General features: G+C 41.1%; 1 protein-coding gene across 1 annotated transcript in view; it reads right to left on the reverse strand.

Annotated features, from left to right (window-relative positions):
- Positions 1 to 8,661: 8,661 nt before the first annotated feature.
- LOC138958467 (HHIP-like protein 1) overlaps positions 8,662 to 22,910 on the reverse strand; it is a 15,536-nt gene continuing 1,287 nt past the window's right edge. The window contains exons 2-11 of the mRNA XM_070329632.1: positions 21,744 to 21,969; positions 20,897 to 21,175; positions 20,362 to 20,447; positions 18,676 to 18,851; positions 17,871 to 18,017; positions 17,287 to 17,416; positions 15,647 to 15,786; positions 12,651 to 12,732; positions 11,248 to 11,336; positions 8,662 to 9,042 (exon numbers count right to left, since the gene is read on the reverse strand). Of these exons, the coding sequence (XP_070185733.1) occupies positions 8,927 to 9,042; positions 11,248 to 11,336; positions 12,651 to 12,732; positions 15,647 to 15,786; positions 17,287 to 17,416; positions 17,871 to 18,017; positions 18,676 to 18,851; positions 20,362 to 20,447; positions 20,897 to 21,175; positions 21,744 to 21,969 (1,471 nt within the window). The 3' untranslated portion in view covers positions 8,662 to 8,926. The remainder of the gene's footprint in view (positions 9,043 to 11,247; positions 11,337 to 12,650; positions 12,733 to 15,646; positions 15,787 to 17,286; positions 17,417 to 17,870; positions 18,018 to 18,675; positions 18,852 to 20,361; positions 20,448 to 20,896; positions 21,176 to 21,743; positions 21,970 to 22,910) is intronic.

Here is a 22,910-nt window from a genome sequence, read left to right on the forward strand (position 1 = left end):
AGTACTTTTCCCTTGATAATTACCATTTTCACGTGTTTATTACTAATTTTCCCGGAATAATTACTAACTTTCACCTGTTAATTACAAATTTGTAGTTTTGGCTCACTTCCTGACGGATTGCTAGTGCCAAAACTAAAAATTAGTAATTTTCCCGTGAAAATGAGTAACTAACAGGTGAAAACAGTAACTAACGAGTGAAAACAGTAACTGGACAGCGTTAATTAGTAATTATCACGTGATAATGGGTAACCCCAGGTTTTGGCACTAGTAAGCCGTCATAGGGCTTACTAGTGCCAAAATCTCATAATTGTAATTATCAAGGGAAAATTAGTAATTTTCCCTTGATAATTACCATTTTCACGTGTTAATTACTAATTTTTTCGGGAAAATTACTAACTTTCACCTGTTAATTACTAATTTTTAGTTTTGGATCACTTCCTGACGGATTGCTAGTGCCAAAACTAAAAATTAGTCATTTTCCCGTGAAAATTGCTAATTATCCCGTGAAAATGAGTAACTAACGAGTGAAAACAGTAACTCACAGCGTTAATTAGTAATTATCACGTGATAATGGGTAACCCCAGGTTTTGGCACTAGTAAACCGTCATAAAACAGGCCAAGTTCTTGTCATAATCCCCAACGCAGCATAAATAATATGCAGTGCGTCGTCTGTGCCGCTGACTCTGCGCAGGTATATTCTGCCCATAAGGAATCGCCTCGCGCGCCCCTAGTTTACTTGTGTGTACCTGTGTGTACGTATATGTACCTATGCCCTCGTCGTGGCATCACAAGACACCTCTCGGTCTCTGGGCCAGAAGGTTAATGGGTTAAGTATGCATCGGGCTGTTATCGCTCACAGGCTCTGATAACAGCAACCTCTATCTGTTGTAATTTAAAACACGTTGGATAACCAAGAGAGAAAAAGAGGTTAAAAAAATCAAGTGTACAATTGTCCAAAAGGAAGGAATATATAGCTTAGCATATATTTCCAACGCTTTTTCTCTTTCGTTATTATCTTAAGAAAAGAGTTGAAGAACCTGTTTCAATGAAATCCCTCTGCTATTCAAATAAAATTTGAAGAAAAATGAAGGCTAAAGTCTTATCTAAATCTTCACTATTAATATATGGACAGTTTTCTTTTTTCAAAACATTAACAAAACCTAGGTTCTTAATCCAATTGAAAGTACTCCTATAGTGTCCACAAACTGATAGTGTTCCAGTCACATGTTTGATTTCATGCTAATCCTTTTGGCAGTGGGACAAAGAAAGTATCTTGTGTGTTATGAACACGTATCATTTTTGTATCAATACCTCATCCAGTTTCAAACCCCGTTTATAAACCAACGGCTATTAGGTTTAAATCTAATAATTGGAACCGATAATAGTTGGTCTCAAAGCGACATAAAGATCGTCAATGATCGAGCTACTGCTGAATGTATTCCTTTATCCCATACAATGCTATACATATCTGTGATTTCTAATACTGATTTCTCAAGCGGGAAGCTAACTTACTTTGGGGAATCGTCAGGCTAAGAAATGTTTTCTAGATTTGTGATTTGCTGCAACTTCACCAAACAAAACATCTAGGTTTCTCAAAAATGTCTCTTTTCATACGTATTTCTTTAGCGAATGGATACTTCTGTTGATCAATAGTGTTTGCCCGACCCCGAGAGTATTCTTCGATTTGCAGATTTTTGTTGGACAAGTATGCGAGCTAGCCTTTCACACTTGCAGCAAAGGTGGAAGAAAATGGCTTGTGATCACTCAGGGACCTCATCTGCGAGGAAAATGGATCCGACTGAAAGCGCTTGGGAACACATTTGAATTACAAATTTCTAAGTCTGGCCGAGAAAAGAACTATGAGTTTTTGATCAGGAGAATGTATGGACTGGAGTATACTTTGTCTGATGTTTTCAACATGACATGAAGTCGTTAATGTTAATTTTCTTGTTGTAGTTTCGCATTCATGTACGAGTAGGTCAGCACAGTTCTGCGACTCAAAATTGAGGGTCTGCTAACATGCATTATTTGACTGTCACGGATTCTTACGTATGCATTCCGTAAATGTCAGAAGTGCATGCCCAAAAGTTCGATATGTTTACGGTAACATGACATGAAGTTGTTATTGTAGTCCTGTGGCAGTTTCCCGTTCATGCGTAGGTCTCAAAACGGTTTGGAAATTATTATATACAACCTCTGGCAACCAGTGCAAATTGTGCCAACTGGTCGGGCAAGTATTCTGTTCAACCTCTGGCAACCAGTGCAAATTGTGCCGAATGGTCGGGCAAGTATTTTGTTCAACCTCTGGCAACCAGTGCAAATTGTGCCGAATGGTCGGCTAGTATTCTGTTCAACCTCTGGCAACCAGTGCAAATTGTGCCGAATGGTCGGCTAGTATTCTGTTCAACCTCTTGCAACCAGTGCAAATTGTGCCGAATGGTCGGCTAGTATTCTGTTCAACCTCGTGTGAGCTTTTGAGTTTTGGGCGAGATAAATCCCTTCCTTACTCAGTTGGGCAGAATTCTGTAAAGGAGCCTTCAATTTCCCTTTTCAAAAAAGAAAGAACAAAACAATCTTAAAAGAGTAAATCAAAGATATGAATTAAGAGTCTTGCACATCTTACCATTCTTCTTTGCCTTTCTACCCAGCAAAGAAACGATACAAAGGGGGTATTTACATGTTGTAATACAATAACAATTATTCAAAATTCATCAAATGAAACAATTGAAAATATACAACGAGGACACGCACTCAAGCAAACGTATTTACTGTTACCTAAGGAACACTTATCACTGTCTGTAATAATGAAACAGGCGAAGGAGTCCCTGCCGTTCGTTTTGACAGGGGAAGGAACGCTGAATGACAGGGGCGGTAATCCGCAATCAGTAGCTTCCCTGCTGAGCCTGTCGGCTGATGAGCGAGTATGGCACTAATACCAGTAACCCACTGACGGTTTTTGATAGAAGTTTAACGCCGTAGGGGTTTGTACCACACGTGCGCCTGGTTTTTCCACCTGTCTAGTCTGTGGAAGTTAAGTGTTTGTATCTACATAGCAATATCATTCTTCGATTCTAATCGAGGAGCAACAACTTCTTTTCACCTTGAGTTCTGCGAGGAGTTAATTAGACACGCGTACATGTGGCCATGCCAGCAGCCAAAATTCCAGCTTGTTGGTAGATTTTCCGGCACCAGTGCAGTGCCGGAATAAATAACGTGTCTGAAGCAAGAGTTCGGGCAGAGTTTTAAGACTCCATAATTATGTACCCATTATTATGGGGGCGAGGACGCCCCCATTCTATACGGATAGTTTCGAGGTTGACCATGGGCAGCGCCATTTTGTTGTGAAATACGTCATCAGTTTGTGTACACAGGAAGTTGTGACATCCGTCACCCTATGGGAGGGGTGACGTCAAAATTGTTCATCTGTAGAAAGTTGTGAAATCCGTCACCCTATGGGAGGGGTGACGTCAAAATTGGTCATCACAGAGTTTGTGTAACACAGGAAGTTGTGAAATACGTCACTCTATGGGAGGGGTGACGTCAAAATTGTTCAACAAAAACATGATATGTCGCATTGTGCAGGGTCAACTGCAACAAACTCAAACCGAGCCATTCATACCTATCTGTATTTGAGTGACTTATATACCCGACATTTTTATTTCTTATTTTTAGCACAGGTGTAGGAAAAATCATGAACCAAAATGTTATTTATTTTCTAATTTAACATTTTTTTTACAAATATGACCATGGTCTTTTAAACATACAGTGACATTAAACATTGTTATGTTAACAAAAAGAAAAAAGAAAAAAAGCTTTTGTGCACAAATCAGAAAATACATTGTACATTTTACCTACAGGCCAAACCGTGAGTGTCTGTGGCAAAGCCCGACCCAGGAAATTGCACTGATTTTATATTTAGATCAAAGGGAAATTGTCAAGAACAGGCGCTTGCATTTGGATGTGTCCAATGATAGTAGGTTTGGTTGTGATCAATCAGAATAATGTAGGAATAAAAATGTATGACAGTTTAGTATGATGACATGTAATTCACATATGCTGAAATATGATATTATACATCATGTAATATTATTATGGCTGTTGCCATGACCATGAAACCCAACAAAGGTTTAATGTAATGTAATTCAAAATACCAAAACCGAGCACCTATTAATCTCGTCTTTGCGCGTGAAGATTGAGGCCGTCTGCCAGTAGCGGTTAGGTCATACAGTGGAACCCCTCTCTAGCGACCTTTAAAATGTTGACAAAAATCGGTCCTTGTCGAGGGGGGTCCTTACAGAGGGAGGGGGGCGGAGTCAGGGGGCCACAAAGAAAGTCAGATTTAAAAAAAAAAAGAAAACAGAGAAGTTTGAGTTGCTGACGACCGTTCCCTCTGAAAGCAAACTGCTTCGATTTCATGTTTGTCCTTGGTGTCCACCAGTTCTGGTGCATGTGTTGGGCGCAAAGTAAGAATCCGGGGCAGAGTTGGAATAATCGGGATTTCCCGAAACCTCATTTGATTTCCAACAAAGCGCCGCATTTCCGGAAACGAGCTGCCTCGTTCTAGAAATGGCAACCCTTCGACTGGCACAAAAAAAGTATACCCTTTTCACAGGTCATGAATAAGGTATATGAAAAAGCAAGGTCTTATACAGGGGAAGTCTTGAATTGGGGGGTACACTGTGTAAGAATTCTCTCAGTGACACTCAGCGCATGCAGCTAGCTAGTTGCTGCTGTCTCCATCTATTTTGAACACAATCACAATGATTTTTTTTCTCAGAGTAGAATGTTAGTTTGTTACAACAGGCTGAAATCATCTTTAATTTGAATCAACATTTTGCAACTATCACATCAATATAGCGCACAGACTTGCACATCACGTTTTAAGAGCCTAGATTACTATGCAGTGACAAGAGCCTACTCAGTAAAGGGACGTAATGCTGTATCTGCAGCCCAGAGAGACTGTGTGAGTTTAATATATATATAATCAGTTAAGACTGAGTAAAAACGGTTATCAAAATCGATAGTTACCAGTGAAAAGTAACTTGTATCGGAACACTCTTGTTGTGTTTTGGTTGTTGTAAAATGTAAGATCTGAAACGTTAAAAATTACGTAAAATTGGTGCGTTTTGGTCGAGTGGGATGGGTCATTGAACTGTGTTGTTACAGCCCGCCGAAGTTATCAAAAGCGGTTGGTTTGGTGCGTTATAAAAAGCATCTGCTTTTTCAAGACTAAGCATTGATCACTTTAAAACACAAGGATCATCATAGGCCATCATGACTTGTATCATTTTACATCGCATTCTAAGAAAGAGCAGAATTCTCACTATGCGCGCGGTACATTTCTAGAATCGCGTAGCGCAAAGTTGGAATTCCTACAATGGCGGCCATTGTTGGAATTCCAACAAAGCGCAGGTCATTTCCGGAAAAGCGCCGATGACGAGATGGGTCGCAACACATGTACTACCCTGGCCAAGTTTCCTCTCAAGACATCAAAGAGACCGCCCCAGTATACTCTACAGCCTCTGGGCGAACCACCTCTCATAGCTAAAACTGGGTCAATGACCCCTGGGAAGAAGGTCAGTGTCTATAAAATTTTACTCCTAGGCCTGCGGCCAGAGGGGGGGGGGAGTATACCGGTACCATTTGAGAATCAGACCAAATGAGAATTGAACCATTTGAGAACATCCTTTTTTTTTCAATCACTACATCGAAGGCCTGCGGCCCGGGGTTCACATGGGTTGGTTTGTTTGTTTGTTTCAAACCCACACCCATATACACACATTTCCCATTTTAAACCATTTGTCGGCCCCCTGTCGATATTTATCGACTAAGTTCCTTGTTATATTTGTAAAGTGGTATTTAAGTATAAGAGTGTGTGTGTGTGTGTGTGTGTGTGTGTGTGTGTGTTTGTGTGTGTGTCTGTGTGCGCGTGTGTGTTTGTGTGTGTGTGTGTGTGAGTGTGTGTGTGTGTGTTTGTTTGTTTGTTCGTGTGTTTGTTTGTGTACCTTGTGTGTGTGTTTATATGTGTGTGTGTGTGGTTGTGTGTGTGTGTATGTGTGCGCCCGCAAGCCTGTGTGCATGCAGGAAGTACCTCTCAGCTCTAGTATGTCAGCTGCCAAGGTAAGTGCATGTTTTGATGACTAGTGACATATGTTTCTGTTAAAAGTGAGGCGCGCCGCACTAAATCAGTCCCAAATGTCAAAAACACACACAATCATCCGTTGAAAGAACACTAACGGCGAGAAAACATGAAACAAATTGCATGACGTGTATAATGTTTTGACAACTTGTATCCAGAGATGTTGTTCCTTAGAAAAAAAAAGAACGAAAGAAACGAAACACTTTTAACATTTGTCTTTATCTGAAAATGAACACTTGAGTTGGTTATGAGCTGCTGTATGTGAAACTTGAAATGTGAAATAGCAACCACTTATGCAGTTGATATGTTTCTGTATGTAACAGTAACTAAAGTGTAATGAATGTAATACAATAGACATACTCAATAGATCGTTAATTAGTGTATGACTGTCAGAGGAACAAAGTTATAGTTTTAAAGAAACAATCTACTTTAGCCTTCAAATTGTGATTTATTCCTTATTGATAAAGTTATTCTATCTTAGCACAGAAAGCAAAATATACGAAACTTTAAAAGCCAGGCAAGTCGTACGTCCTAGACCGAATATTGATACCATGCATGCTTTATAATTTATAGGGAAAAAAACTGATATACTTCAAAAGCTATGAAAACCAGAGCACGCTCTTTGTTATTGTATAAAAGGATTTTTGTTAAACTGTTATTTTTAACACTTTTAATGTGAAGTCGCTTGTTCATTTTAAGGCTTGTTATTCTCTCAGGTGCCAGGAGATAGGTTCCGTACAACTCTCGCTTACTCCATTACACATGTCGTATGCATAAAGAGCGATTACTTCCCTTTGGTTATTTGATACTTTTAATGTGCTTAAACTTGTTCGTTACTTTATGCGTGAGCCCAAATTTCGTAAAAGAGATTATTAAGTTGTTTTCGCAAAATCGTATCATGTTTTTGTCACTACCATTTTCACAAAAGTATCTAAAAATGCAGTGAGGACAGCCCGAACAGTCGTTCGGACTGTTCACTACTGGCTCTGAGTCCATAGGTCTTAAAGAGAGCCGCTGAGCAATAAGAAGAGGTCGAGAAGAGAGATCTCTAAACACACATAAAGACGTTTGGTCGATGAGCGGGAGGATCGTATGGATCCGCACAGAGGAAGGATCCTTGTCATAGCGGGACATCCCCCTCTCTCGACCAGATGTTCAAACCTTGCTGCTGATTTCAGCGCTTGTAGAACAGGAGGTTGCGGTGACATAGAGGCTAGGGGTGGGATGAGTGGGGGGAGGGTGAAGGGGTGGAGAGACACTCTTTCTGTCTTTGTATCTGTGTCTGTCTGCTTGTCAAATGAGTACAATAAAATAAAAAATTGTCTTCGACGCATCAAGCCTGCCTGTTAAGGATTCAAGACATACATTTGGAAAGAATTGATTATAAGGACATGCAATTAGGCAATATTAATATCATATGGACACATACGCACTTGTATTTATTTAGTCAGTGTACCACTACAGTATCTGACATATTCTAAAAGAAGGAAAAGGTGTTGGTTGCCTACAACTTTTGTGCGGTATTCGGGAACGCGGTGAGTTGATGGGGGGGGGGGGGGGGCAGTTTCTTTTGTATCCATCGTTTCAACACGACAAACGAGCGTTCGTGTGGTGTCTGCGATCTTCAATGGGCTTGCTGAGAGTCTGGCGGCGGACCTCTTCATTATCGCTGCTGCACAGCTGCAGTGTTGAAATGACTGTGTCGTGTGTGCGGAAGGGTGCGCGCGCGTGCTGTCTATGTCTGTCTGTTTGTCTGTCTGTCTATGTGAGCGTGTCTGTCTGAATGTCTATCATTACGCATAATTATGAGTGTCTTGTCCCTCTGTCTCTCTGCCTGTCTGTCATTTCATTTTTCACAAAAAAGCCGGATATATCATCATCAAAGACATTTATAAAAAAAAATTAAAATGACGATAAAAAAACTGGGGATATCATTTGCAGGAACTCTCATGTACAGTTTCGTGAAGATCGGTCCAGTAGTTTACTGTGAATCGTTACACACACACACACACACACACACACACACACACCACCACCACCACCACCACCACCCTCGTCTCGATTATGTAAAAATATTTAGTCAAAACTTGGATTTTTCTTTCGCTGCTTCTACACAACTCAAAGCGACAGTGTAACTCAACCCTGCATGATTGAGTTAATAAATCATGTTTTCAGTGTACGAGCCTGTTTGTCCTACATTCAGACATTAAATTATTATTGAATTAAATTGAATTGAATGTGGTGGTTGTGTTATGGTCGTTTCATCCCGAATACACCATGTGCAATAAGTTGATCAGTGTTGACAGTGCATTTCAAGTTAAAAGGGATTAATGCTTTCATTGTTTCACATGTTAATGCAAACTTACCAGTTTGTGTGAGTTTCCTTTCACTACACACACACACACACACACACACACACACACACACACACACACACACACACACACACACACACACACGCACGCACGCACGCACACACACACACACACACACACACACACACATTTCTTCGAAAAGATCAATGAATTTCGCATATTTCATTTTGCATACTTCATATTTTTTTAAAGCATACATTTCTTTTCAAAAGAGTGGGTTTATTTACCAGCTGTGACGTTACCATTTTGTCTCTTGTCTCTGACTAGTAATCCGTTGTCTTTATGCAAACAAATAATACTTTGTACAAAATTGTGCATTGGTCACAGTCTTTAGAATATAAACACCTTCCCAGTTTAAACCCTAGTATGATATTTGTGATGCTAATATAAAAGTTTATAATTCTGCTACATGTCATCCGTTCCTGTTGTTGTCAGCCTGTACGCTCATCAGCTGACAGAGAAAGGAGGGAGTAACTCCACAGACACGCACCTGGATCTGTCGAATTGTCGGCCCTTGCACAAGTCCATCTGCACAAGCCAAAAGCAACGGGGCAAGACCACATGACAAAGGCTACACGTTACTCCTGTCGAACGTCCATACTCTCACTCGACGCACAAGAAGTGTTGCAATATTCATGGAATCAAAGTGAATGGTCACAGAGACAGAGAGACAGAGAGAGAGAGAGAGAGAGAGAGAGAGAGAGAGAGAGAGAGAGAGAGAGAGAGAGAGAGAGAGAGAGAGAGAGAGAGAGAAATGCATACACAAACAAATAAGTAAATTAGATTTGGTAAAAGTAGGATTCAGTGGTGGAGTTCTTTGCACCCAAATAATGCCAACTTCTAAGTGGAAGAGCTTCAAATGAGGCAAAACGTCCTCTTTAAAGTTAAAAAGTGTTTTCGGTAATTGGTCTCAATTTGCCTTGCCGCTGTACCACCTGTGCCAAACCTCGATTGAAAATTACGTCATCCTGTTTGTTAGCCTACATTTCAAAGAGTTAAAGTGGTTCCTATTTTGGACTGATCAGCTTTATAAAGAGTAGCTTAGATCTCAGAAAAGTTCAAGTGGTGTACATTTTTGGCCGATCAGTTTAATGAAAACTGGCTTGGTCCTTAATGTATCACCTGTGGTTTCAAAGAGTAAACCGGCGTTACGACTAAAATAAACAAAACGTCACTGTCAATGAAATGTTTCTGAGACGGCCAAATGACATACCAACGCCTGACAATTCTTCACTTTATCAACGAACACACGCACACAAAACCCAAGAAAAACACAGCCCCACAACCAATCGTTTGTAAACCTAAATCCTGGAGCAAAATCTAAACAGTGCATGAGGAATAGTATCCTTGGCACAAAGGGTCAAAAATCCCAAAAATAAGCCCTTAAAAAAATAAGGCCTTATTTTTGAAAATATGCCCATATTTTTGAAAATAAGCCCTTATTTCTAAAATAAGGCCCTATTTTCCATTATTAAGGCCTTAAATCTTTAAGCCCTTAAAAAAATATGGGCATAAAAAAATAAGCCCTTATTTGAAAATAAGGCCTTACGAGAAATAAGGCCTTATTTCTGTAAGGCCTTAATAAAAATAAGGGCATAAAAAAATAAGGGCATAAAAAAATATGGGCATAAAAAAATAAGGGCATAAAAAAATAAGGCCTTATTTTTTTGACCAATCATGAAGCTGAATAGAATTTGGCTTCGCCGCTCATGCGCAGAGATCTCATAACAAACATGGCGAATGGGGAGATCGTGATGAATTTTTGAGAAGAATTTGTGCTGAAATTGCAAATTGCGAGAGAATTGGGGTTTCCGATGAGGTGTTCGCTCAAGATAAGCATTGTTTACATGAAATGACCGTTTGATTTATATCAGTGTAACATCTTGATCTTACTCTAGCTCCGGATGCGCAGTAGCGATGCGCAGAAAAATATGGGCATATTTTTTTAAGGGCTTATTTTTTTATGGGCATATTTTTTAAGGGCTTATTTTTTTAAGGTCATAACAGAAATAAGGCCTTATTTCGGTAAGGCCTTAACAGAAATAAGGCCTTATTTCATTATACCCTTATTTCCTTATGGCTGTAAATATTTAAGGCCTTATTTCTAAAATAAGGCCTTATTTATAGAAATAAGGGCTTATTTTGAAAAATATGGGCATATTTTCAAAAATATAGGCATATTTTTTTAAGGGCTTATTTTTTGGATTTTTGACCCTTTGTGCCAAGGATAGAATAGAGACTCGAGAAACAAGGGAATCGTGTACAGACTCGCAATCGACATTATTCTGATTAACTGATAATCATTAAATCAAATCAAATCCACTTAACTTTATCATCTCACATGGAGAAATTGCAGAGGTGGTGCATGTAACATAGAGACAAACGAAACACTACAACATTAGTATTATATCTAAACATAATGTACTAAGTTATACCATTGTTCTCAAGTAAACACCTCCCTGCATACAAAACTCTCGCTTTTAAGATGTAAGACAAATAATTATGTAAAAGAGTCATACACAAAAATTCCATTCACTTTCGCTTAAAAATCACAAACTACAATATCGGAATACGCCGTCATGTGACGCTGATGGCGCATGTTCGAGTGAAGATCGAACCCATGTATACCCGATGTAAGAAGCAATGAAAAACCAGTATATTTAAACAGATTTAAAACACAGGAAACGTCTTCTCAAATGGTTCTTTTGCGTAAAATGTTGAGCAATGTTCTACCTGACTGCTGGTTTGTTTGTTGCGGAAGTTGGTTTTGCTGTATTCGTCCTCTGTGCTGGGCTGGGGGACAGTCCGATGGGTTGCCTCGCCTGTTTCACACACACAAACAGACGGATACAGAGACAGGCCGGCATACAAACACAGACGCACACAAAGATCAAGCCAGCTCACACGCACGCACGGCACATGCACGCACGCACGCGCGCACACACACACACACACACACACTCGCACGCACGCATGCGCGCACGCACACATGCACACACACACACGCACACACGCACACACACACACAAAATAATAGACACACGCGTACGAGCGCGGGTTAAACGATTATTAAACACACGTCAAGTGATCACCCGAGGTATCGATCAAAATGTGGCATTGAGTGGTGACTGTACAAATGTATCATTTGCTAGCTCAGATAATTATGTAATTGCTCACTCGTCAATCATCTGATGATTTAGTCAGGTAGTCTGCATCAATGAAACTGACAAGATGACCTTCAGGCAGCTAAACAGTTCTATATAATAATATTAATTTCGAATCATTCATTCAACAAGGTATACCATATACAAATATACCATTTTTATTCAGCATTACTTTAGCATTTTCGGGCAATTTAAACAACTGTTCGGATCGCATACCTACTGGATTTTCTTAACAGTTTGTCAAGAAAACTCTCTAATGACCTCAATTCCTGCCCATCCGTTCAAAAAACACACACACACACAAACATAGTTAGCGTCAATCCTATCGCGCGAGCTCTAGCCAAAAGAGGCACATCTGAAATGTGTTTGCCTTGGTAAGAAGAACACATGAAAATTAGCATATAGGCACACACACATATACACACACACACATACACACACACACACACACACACACACACACACACACACACACACACACACACACACCTGCTGGTCGATGTGAATGCGTGATGTATTGTGTAAAAAAAATTCCATCTCACACAGCATAAATAGATCCCTGCGCCTTGAGTCCGAGTCTGGAGATACGCGCGCGATATAAGACTTCATATAACAATTAAATTCAAATTTGGAAATTCACAAAGACACAAAATGTGAACAGTATTACCTCTTGTACCACTCAAGCAGATAATATAAAATGATAGCGCCGTACTGTATGGCAGCTCGCTTTCCCCAGTGAGAAAGCATCCCGATCTTCTATGAGGGTAACCTCACAGGACTGTATACAAATCTGATCTGATCTGATCTGATCTGATCTGATCTGATCTGATCTGGTCTGGTCTGGTCTGGTCTGGTCTGGTCTGGTCTGGTCTGGTCTGGTCTGGTCTTGTCTTGTCTTGTCTTGTCTTGTCTTGTCTTGTCTTGTCTTGTCTTGTCTTGTCTTGTCTTGTCTTAAAAGAGTTCACGTCTTACCTGAGAGGATCCACCACTTTAAACATTCTGCCGTCCGATCTCCGAGGTCGGCTTGAACGGGAGGTCAGCATGTAGACCTCGCCTGATTAACAAGATGAAATTAAGGTAGCACAATGTCATTCGGGAATATATTTCACTTGGTCAGGAGACTGCTCTCCGCAAAAACTCACAATTTAAAAGAATATTTTCTTGATATTGCGATCTGTGCATGCTGGAAAATAAAGAACAATAATACCGATATAGTATAGCCTACGTCGTAAAAATAGAATTAAAAATACGCTGAAATCGTTCTGTTCAGTTCACCAAGAGGAAAAACTGTAAACAACGTCAAACAAGAAAGAACAAAAATCACATTACACGAAAAAACACAAACTCTCCCAAAAAAATGAAGTAAAATAAAACAGAATTTGCGTTGATTGATTGGGCAAGCAAAACGTTTTGTTTTTCACGATCTATTGCATGCGCTCGACTCGTAAAAACGTAATGACTACGTCATGAGCTTTAATGCATTTTTGAATGGGCATCATTATGTTTGGTAGGGTGGGTTTTAAGATTTGTTTATGTGTTTGGTTCCTGTGTGTTTACAATATGTCCATAGAATTAGTGGGTGAGCTCAATCAGAAGAGATTCAAATCAGAAAAGGAACGAAATCTGGAGGGACATTTATCTTTGAGCCAAGTAAAGACTCTTTATGTGTGTCGTTCTTCGGTTTTGTCGCTCTCCGTGTGTGTGTGTGTGTGTGTGTGTGTGTGTGTGTGTGTGTGTGTGTGTGTGTGTGTGTGTGTGTGTGTGTGTGTGTGTGTGTGTGTGTGTGTGTGTGTGTGTGTGTGTGTGTGTGTGTGTGTTCCAAATCGAAACATGTAGTTATGCGTAACGACATTTTTGCATTCGTACCGTCATGTTCACTTTTTTTCTTCAGCTAATCATTTAATATTGAGAGGAAAAAGTTATCTTCAAATTCAGCCCGACCTCAAATATTGCCAATAAGCTTCTAATATCACTGATTGCTGAAATCTCCTCCCTGGAGCTTTTGCGTGCGTCAACAACAGATCAAAAGTTGCAGAATCGTGTTTGAAGACGGCTCATAAAACGATAATTGAATGGCATACATTTTTGGATCTCGTTTAAGTTTGTTTGAACGTTTTTGTCCTTCTCTCTGACCCCTCTTCCCCTACTCTCTCTCTCTCTCTCTCTCTCTCTCTCTCTCTCTCTCTCTCTCTCTCTCTCTCTCTCTCTCTCTCTCTCTCTCTCTCTCTCTCTCTCTCTCTCTCTCTCTCTCTCTCTCTCTTTTTCATGTCTGATATTTTAGTGCTTTTTACATTTAGTCAAGTTATGTTTGTATTTTGATTTGTTCTTTATGTGTATGTATTGATAATGATATACATGCGAATGATTGGGACAATTCCTCCCCACATTTGTTTTCTCCCTTTTGTTATTAGTTGTTTTGGATGTTTATATGCAATGCATTATTGCAACTATGCTGCAATTTCCACACTATATTGTTTTTCCCATTTTTGAATGTGTATACAAAACCATAACCCTTTTCTTATTACTATTTACATTATGTACGTCTGTAAGTAACAATAACCTTGTCAATTTTACTATCTATATTATGTGCGTCTGTATTAAGTGTTTGTTTAAGGGACAGGTTGTAAGATTAGGCTTTGCCTAAACCCTCTATCCTTTGGTAATAAAGTTCAGTTTCAGTTTCTCTCTCTCTCTCTCTCTCTCTCTCTCTCTCTCTCTCTCTCTCTCTCTCTCTCTCTCTCTCTCTCTCTCTCTCTCTTTATTTTCTTATGCTTTCTTTTTTGTCAGTGCCCTTGAGACCTACCCTCTATGTTTTTATTTCGTATACATCTTGACGCGATTGCTGATTTGAGCATATTCTGCTAATTGTTTGATGCCAAAACTTAGGAGGACGCACGTATTCATCTTTGTTTTAGGCATGATAGGTGACTCCAGCGGAAAATATAATTATCTCTTAATCAAAGTTTGATTTATCTCAGGAAACGTTTAGCAGGGAGTTGCGCCATATGGGAAAAAATACACACACGAAGGAGCATTGTGACCGTCATCCCAGAAATAGCCCACGTATATGAAACCTGCTCGAATTGCTATCATTTCGAGATTACACCGTCCACAAATTACACGGTTAATAAATAGAGAAAGTTTTGAACTTTAAACAGACTGTATTTGACTAAACTAGGTCATAATTAGAATCTAATGAGGCAGAGCGCTGTGATAAGATCAGAGAAACGTTTGGCCTGGAGTGTCTTTGAGTTTATCCCCTTGGTTCTCAGATTACCTTTTATAATAAACATACCCTTTGCATGTATCCGGAAAAAATAAAGTCATTAACATACGGCTTGACGTACTAGGCTACCTTTGAAGTATGGCAACAATTCTTATTCTGAGTTATGATAGACAGATACATACGTTGAGAAACAGTATGACTTAAGTTCGATGTATCCTTTTGGTGTTTGTCTTTTCTCACGTTTTTTCTGACATAAGCATGGCTGAGCTCGGGATAGGAGTTTGCCCCATATTTTCTTCGTTAATATTATCAACGTCTGCACGTGCTTATGTTCGTTTTGTGCAATTGTTGGTGTTTGAGTGTGTTTCTTTTCATAAAAATTATAAGCTTTAGAATGTGCATAGCTTTCATTGATTTTGTTATGTTTGTCCGTGTTTCGGATGTTGTGGCAGTTTTTGGTTTGTTTTTGTCTTTTTGATTGAGCCTGCACGTTATAAATAAACACAGGTGCATCAGCAAAAAGAACTGATAAGATCATAATTGTTTAACAAATACCAACATTGTTGTATTTATTATTGTTCTGATCGAGAATTGATCACACTTTTCAGTTGCGAATAATTGACATGTAGCATTTAAAGAGTTAGCCAAAGGATGGTGTGAGTTGATGAATGCATTTGATTCAACGCCACTTTATAATGTGTATAGCACAAAAGACAATCAACCGTAAAGCATTAGTACATACCATCTTCATCTTGGCCAAACGACAAGATGTGAATGTCGTAATCGTTGGTGAGTCCGTTGAAACATACGTCATCGCCACACAGCGTCACGTTCTTGTTTCTCCATCCGCCATCCTCCTTCTGTTCCAGCGAAAACATCCGACTGCAAGTGAGTCATTGAGGATTACAAACATTCATCAACAAGTATGATATATGTGTGCAATGTCTGTATAATAACAGAAACAAATCAAAGGGGTGTTGGCATAATCTGCACACTGCCACTTGGCACGGGCTGTTTGAGGGCTCGGAGTTCGGTGCGCTCTCCTGTCTCATACTACTACTGCAAAGTACAATCAGAAGACCTCCTCCCCCCCCCCCCCCCCCCCGATCTCACCCCTACCTAGTAGCCTGTGCCTGTGACTTTACTCGAGTACACTTCTGCTGTAGAAGACATACCCAAACAGTAATTATTAAGTATAGACACTAATGCCAGCTAGTGTGTTTATAGTCTTTTTTGGAAGCGGCGCACATTTGCAAGGATTCTTTCGAACATTCTCTCAGCGTAATTGGGTGCACAGGGTTCATACTTAGCGTGGTATTGGCAATGCCCTGTCTGCACTAAGCATAAAATGTTACGTGGAATAAAAATCCAAGAACATCCATAACTGTTCAGATACGTCCCCGTCTCAGATCGAAATCTCTTTGACAGTTTGCCTACAAAAAGTAAATTCCCTTGCAACCGTTCATCCCCCCCCCCCTACCCCCCCCCCCCCCCCCCCGCTCCTCTCCATTCCTAAAATGACAGAAAATAATAGATAAACTAGAAGAAAAAATATACTTTAAATTCCACCGTAGCTAAACAAAAAAAAATGGATATCATTCGTATCAGGATGGCAGTAGCTGTATAATTGCATGTTAATAAACGACCTTCAAGTTTCTTTTAAGAAAAGAACGGATTCGCTGAGTGCAGCACAAGAAGACATCAAATTTTCCCAAGCCTACAGCTGCACGTGTTGTGGTCCACATAAACCCGTTCAGACATTACACAGCGAAGAACTTATTCCTACATGAAAGTGCACGTCTCCAATTATTGGTCTGATCCTTTGCACTTATGTGTGTATGTAGAGAAAAGGAAGAGTGAATGAGACTGGGAGTGGGAGTGGAAGCAGGGCAAACATGGGTGGTGATTGAAGGGCTTACGATGATGCGGAAAATAACACTTCAGCACAGCAGCAAAGAGGGTCACGTATATACTAAGTCTTAAAATGTCTGTTGCTAAACTTAGACGAAATAGTTTTGTTTTGTTCATTGAAGTTGTTTCTTTGGTTTCCCCATGCCATGAAGCGGCGTGGGTGTTTGGAAAGCAGCTTGATTCAAGCATGGTCCTCAATAAAGGCTTGCCAAACTTGCCTATTGCAGATCCTAGCTTGTCGCAGTCAAATTCTGCAACTTCTGCCATGGTCTGTTGCAGTATGTCGCCCAAACATACAACTACAGGTCGGCTACAAATTCCACAATGGACGGGTCCAAGGGTATTTTCATGCTGTGAGTGTCTGCTAGCATAATAGTAACATGGTGAAGATAGAGTCAAAATGGTGGTGTCAGTTGAAAATAAACTCGCACTGCCCATGTTGCAAGATATTGAAGTGTTTGTGACATTTACCCAGAGAAGTAGTCGCCATAGATGTACTGTCCGTCAAGTGCCGGACTCTCGCAGCCCCTGTAAAAGTGACCACCAGTGACAGACTTGCCGATAGCATGAGGGTACGTGTGGACGGGTAACTCTTCGTTCTCTGCAACCAGACACACATCCCGCCCATTTGTATTTGCATCACTGACACTCGTAGAACACACCCGTCGATGTCTTAAATGCTGCGCACAATGATGTGGGCAGCACATTATTATACAACTTGTATGTGTTTGTCATTCTTGATAGCCTGTTATCCATCACTAATCTACAAGCGCTATATTTCCGCATCTTAAGGTACAAAGTACAAAATAATTATCGTTAAAATCACAGGGCCATTTTTGACTCTGCATTCTTTACGGCCGCAAACAACACAGCTACTTCCAGATACACAACAGACAATCTCGATACTTTCTTTAATCAGGCAGCAGACTCAAGGCTGTTCTTAATTGAGCCGGACATTTTTTATTGCCGAAAATTCAGTGTCAAAGGTTCGTACAGCGAGCGTCATGAAGTAGACTTCGCGAAGGCCACGTCGCACGAATTCTATTAAGCTTTACCTATTGGCTCATTGCACATGTCGTCATCAAAGCACTCGACCCCCTCCTTCGCTCTCCAGCCGTAGTTAGTGCCCTTGCGGAGCAGGTCCACTTCCTCGTAAGCGTTCTGACCCACATCCCCACACAGCACTCTCCCCCGCCCCGCACCTGTGTAGGACAAATTAGTCTTCTGTCACTGACACATACCTCATCGTGATAGTTCACGTTGTTTGTGTTCGTGTTCTTGATGTCGATGGATCTTTCGATCTCGAGTACGTTGTCGTTGTGGTGGTGGTGGCGGTGGTGAGGAGGGGATGATGATGATGATGATGATGATGATGATGATGATGATGATGATGATGATGATGATGATGATGATGATGATGATGATGATGATAAACAACATGACAATTGTGACCCTCCACCACGAAATGAGTCGCATGTCACCTCGCGCGGTTCTGCGCTAGGCTTAATGTAAGTCCGGGGAGTGTCTGGTAACAGTGTGAGGGTCACCTTAGTCACAGGCTTATAACTCAAACAGTTTTTGCTCTTTTCTAAAACGGGTTTCACCACTGGATAGAGCATAAAAAACTCTTTAGGAAAATGTAAAAAGATGAAAATCATGCAAAGGTGACATGCGACTCATTCCGTGGTGGAGGGTCAAAATTGGCAAAACTTTGCCAGAAATCACAGGTTTATACAGAAAGACACAGCAGCATGATTATTACACATTGAAAAGGAGACGTGTGGGTACCAAATAAACATGACATATAAGTGATTAGAACAGAACTGAAAACACGCTACTGTTATACTGTTATACATGTACCTGTTTTTCTGTTCCCAGGATCAACACCGCATCTCCAAATGTTTCTGACGCCAAGGGCAAAGATTTCCCGACGAGCCCCCGGTTCGTACACGAAGGGGTTGTCCCATGGTATACTGTATGCTTCGCGACGGTTGGAGTCGACATCCAAGCGCAGAACCTTGCCCAGCAACGATCGTCTGAAACGTTGAACAGTTAGGTACGTTAAACGTTAATAAAAAAATTTAAAAAGGAATTAAATGTAGTTTATTGGGTAGAGATCGGACTGAGAAAGAGATGGAGAAACTGCCAGATAGACAGGACAGAGACTAAGAGTGTTTTTGTCCAGTCCGCATAACGCCCATTTTCTCTCGTTGCAGTCAAGTCGTATGTATTTAGAGCGCTTATTACGTCCCTTTATGCTTCAGTCAGTCTTTCACGAAGAAGGGGATGGCGTGGGAAGTCAGAATGTCAAGGTCTGTAAAGCTGATAGATAAGCGGGTGATAGCATTGAAAGGCTGGCTATGTGGGGCATGGTCCCCAATGCATTATGCAGGAATTTCTTCCACACTTTTCAAATTTGGCAACAACTAGTTCAACGCAGAACAGTAACCAATGCAGTCAATCAACATGGATATGCGGACTTTACTTGCTAAAAGTTTTCTCGATGAAACGGAAACTAACTGACAAACAGATGTACCCCAGTGTAAGTGTACGAAGCTCAGCCCCGGCGACTTGTCTTGAGGCGATTGTTAAACAAAAGGAAATGGACTATGGAGAAGACACAGAAGAAGGGGAGGGTGTACCCGTAACACGATTTCCTCACTCTTGCTCTCTTGACTTTCGCACTAATTCGAGTCTGCAGTCTTTCGCCCTTCATCCACGGAGGTCTGGGAGAGGATTAGTGTCTGACAACCTTAATTCCATCTTCGTTTCCTCCGAGTCAGCTTCCATTTCCTTTTCTTTCCTGGCTTCTTTCTGGCAGGCTATTCGCATACCCTCAAGTAAAACTGCCGATACTTTGGAAAACAACTTTGAAGAGTCTTGAAAGCGGAAAAGAATAACACGCTGCCACTAGTGGGTTCATAGGAAATTAATTCACAAAACAAATTCCCTCTCTGAACTGAACGCAGTCCGAATGGATGGATGGTCTTATCCCATGTAAACACCATGGCGGATCTGAGATATAGCGGATTTTATTAGAAGGATTGTGCCTCAATTTAGACATACTGACTCGCTCATTTGTCCCCATACTGATTGCATGAGCAGCAGAAGCACACTAAAAAGTGCTTGTAACGTAACGGCATTCAACAAATATTCTTCAGGCTCATGCCTTTAGTGTACACACAATCATATGTTGACCTGTCACCGTCGAACTTCAGACATCCGCTATCTATAACCAATTTCCTCTTGTTAGAGGTCTGACAACTCCGCAACGGGCATAACCGCCTAAATGCCCACATGTCCAAAACTAGTCCCAACCCCTACTTGCATCTGTGGACTAGAGTATCAGAAAACAGACCACATACTCCGGATATGCCCCACCCCAGCGAGACTGAGGAAAACCGTGTGGACAGCTGGAGTCTCCCTCCGCTGCAAGCTGTACGGAGGAAAGGCAGACTTGGAGAAGAAGTCATCATTCGTCTCGCTGTCCGGGCTGACATAATAGACGTGTGATCGACAAGAAGAAGAAGAAGTTAGAGCACTCACTTGTTCTGTGCCAGATTGAAGGGGTCTCCGGCAGAACCCCCGTCCCCAACGAAGGCGTACAGGTAGCCATCATCCAAAAATAGCAGCTGAGGGTATAAAGAAGTCAAGTGTCACAACGATGTAAGCAATACAGATAAAGCAGTCGAGAGCTAAGCTAAGTTATGCTACACAGACACACACACACACACACACACACACACACACACAAACACACACACACACACACAAACACACACACACTCTTGTTCTTGTTCTTGTTCTTGTTGTTCACACACACACACACACAAACACTCACACACACACAAACACACACACACACACACACATACACACACACACACACTCTCACACACACTCATATCACACACACACACACACACACACACGCGCGCGCGCGTGCGCGCACAACCATGAGCGCGCACACGGTATGTTAAACAGGAAGAAAAGAAGATATAATCAAACCATACATTTTACAATATAGTTCTCGTATGTTCTTTGAAAGCGTTGGAATACAGCTAATATAACCCTCACGTACTTCACCCCCGTTGTGGTTGGGAAAAGGCTGCTTAATATCCAGCAGAATGTTCTCGAAGTTGGGGTCAGCCACGTTGGGGTTGGCAGCGCTGACCCTCATCTCGCTGATTCGGACCTTGTGGTCAAGCTCGTCTATCCCAAGTTCTATATCTTCGTCTGTGAGGTCTTCGTCGTCTTCAAGTTCCATGGTGTAGTAGACGAAGAATCGGCCGTTCTCTGAGAACTTGGGGTGAAACGCCATGCCAAGGAATCCTCTCTCGTCTCCCATGCTTCTGCTGACCTTTTTGTGTGAATGAAATAATTATGTTATTCGTTATTTGCATATTTGACCGAGACAGCCATTGATCTAACCTAAAGACCGACACATCATCTGTTTTAAAAAACGTGTATATATTTTTCAGCAAAAGAAAGGACGTTTACACTGCAAACCAAATAAGTATGGGTTGTTGGATAGGCCACACATTGTTACCATTTCTGAAATGACGAGTTTGCTTTATACATTACCCCCGGAAAAGTGGTAATATTCACAGAAATGCTGATAAAGCCGAGAGATTGTCAGAAACCAATAGGCAAAGTTTTAGAGCTTAAAACTTAATCAGAGCCTGCAAAACTGTTTTCGTACATGCGTGCACGGCCACACGAGCGCATGCGTACAAACACACACACACACACACACACACACACACACACACACACACACACACACACACAGAGACACACACACACACACACACACACATTCTCACTTTCTCTCTCTAATGCTCTCCCCCCCCCCCACCACCCACCACCCCCATTGCACCGACCCCAACTCACAACCAACCAACCCTCCCCTGTTCTTAAACCCTCACTTTAACACGAGAAGAGATGTTCAAGAAGGGTGGAGTCATCAGAAGCTTGGAGCGGGGATACAGGATGTTGACGATGCCGGGTTGCTGGGCAACGAACAGACGTCCAGTGTCGTCTCCGGCGTGTCTGGCGAAGAGGGCAGAGGTCAAGTTCTCTACCACCGGTTCCAGACACAGACAGCCTTCCTTTGTTTCCTTCTGAACCTGCAGCTCTCCGTTCAGCACTGGGCTGGGCGGAGGCGAAGAACAACAGACATCCAAAAGCATATAGACTGCCAAGGTTCCACAATTCATAATGAAAATTTAAGAAAGGTATGTTGTTGGAACGTTTAAGTATTGACACGTTTTGTTTTGTTTTGTCAATATTTAAGCGTTCCAACAACATATAATTGTGACCCTCCACCACGAAATGAGTCGCATGTCACCTCGCTCGGTTCTGCGCTAGGCTTAATTTAAGTCCGGGGAGTGTCTGGAAACAGTGTGAGGGTCACCTTAGTCACAGGCTTATAACTCAAACAGTTTTCGCTCTTTTCTAACACGGTTTTCACCACTGGATAGAGCATACAAAACTCTAGGAAAATGTAAAAATATGAAAATCATGCAACGATGACATGCGACTCATTCCGTGGTGGAGGGTCACATATACCTTTCTTGACTTTTGATTATGAAGAACGACAGAGCTTGAGGTTAGTGTATGTTCACGCCGTGTTTATGGGACAAAAGTTATCCAACCAGAGGCACGTACAGGATACAAGAAGAAAACAAACAAGAAATTTACAATTTTGAACGTTTCATTCAGGAAAAATCAAAATATTCACAATATCTTCGACCTAACGAACTTTAAATGGAACAAATCAGATACTCAAATAAGTGATGCTGTGACTTATCTCAGAATGTCCCCAAGATGGTCGCAGCAATCCTAGTTCAGGTTACGTCTGTCAGGATACGTTTTTTGAGAGTGTGTTATTCAAAATAACTTTAAATTGGAGCTCAGATGTCACTGATCTCAGATTTGAATGCTTATGCAGCGAAACTGCCAGACAGGTGGGTATGCTTGTGATGAAGAGTGTTTCTGATTGATTGACGGGGCAATAAATACTTAAGATTAAGACAATGATTAATTGGATGCAAATTTAATTGAACGACAAATAACAATTAATAAGTTGTTGA

Source organism: Littorina saxatilis, linkage group LG2 (genome assembly GCF_037325665.1).
Source record: "Littorina saxatilis isolate snail1 linkage group LG2, US_GU_Lsax_2.0, whole genome shotgun sequence".
Taxonomy (NCBI): domain Eukaryota; kingdom Metazoa; phylum Mollusca; class Gastropoda; order Littorinimorpha; family Littorinidae; genus Littorina; species Littorina saxatilis.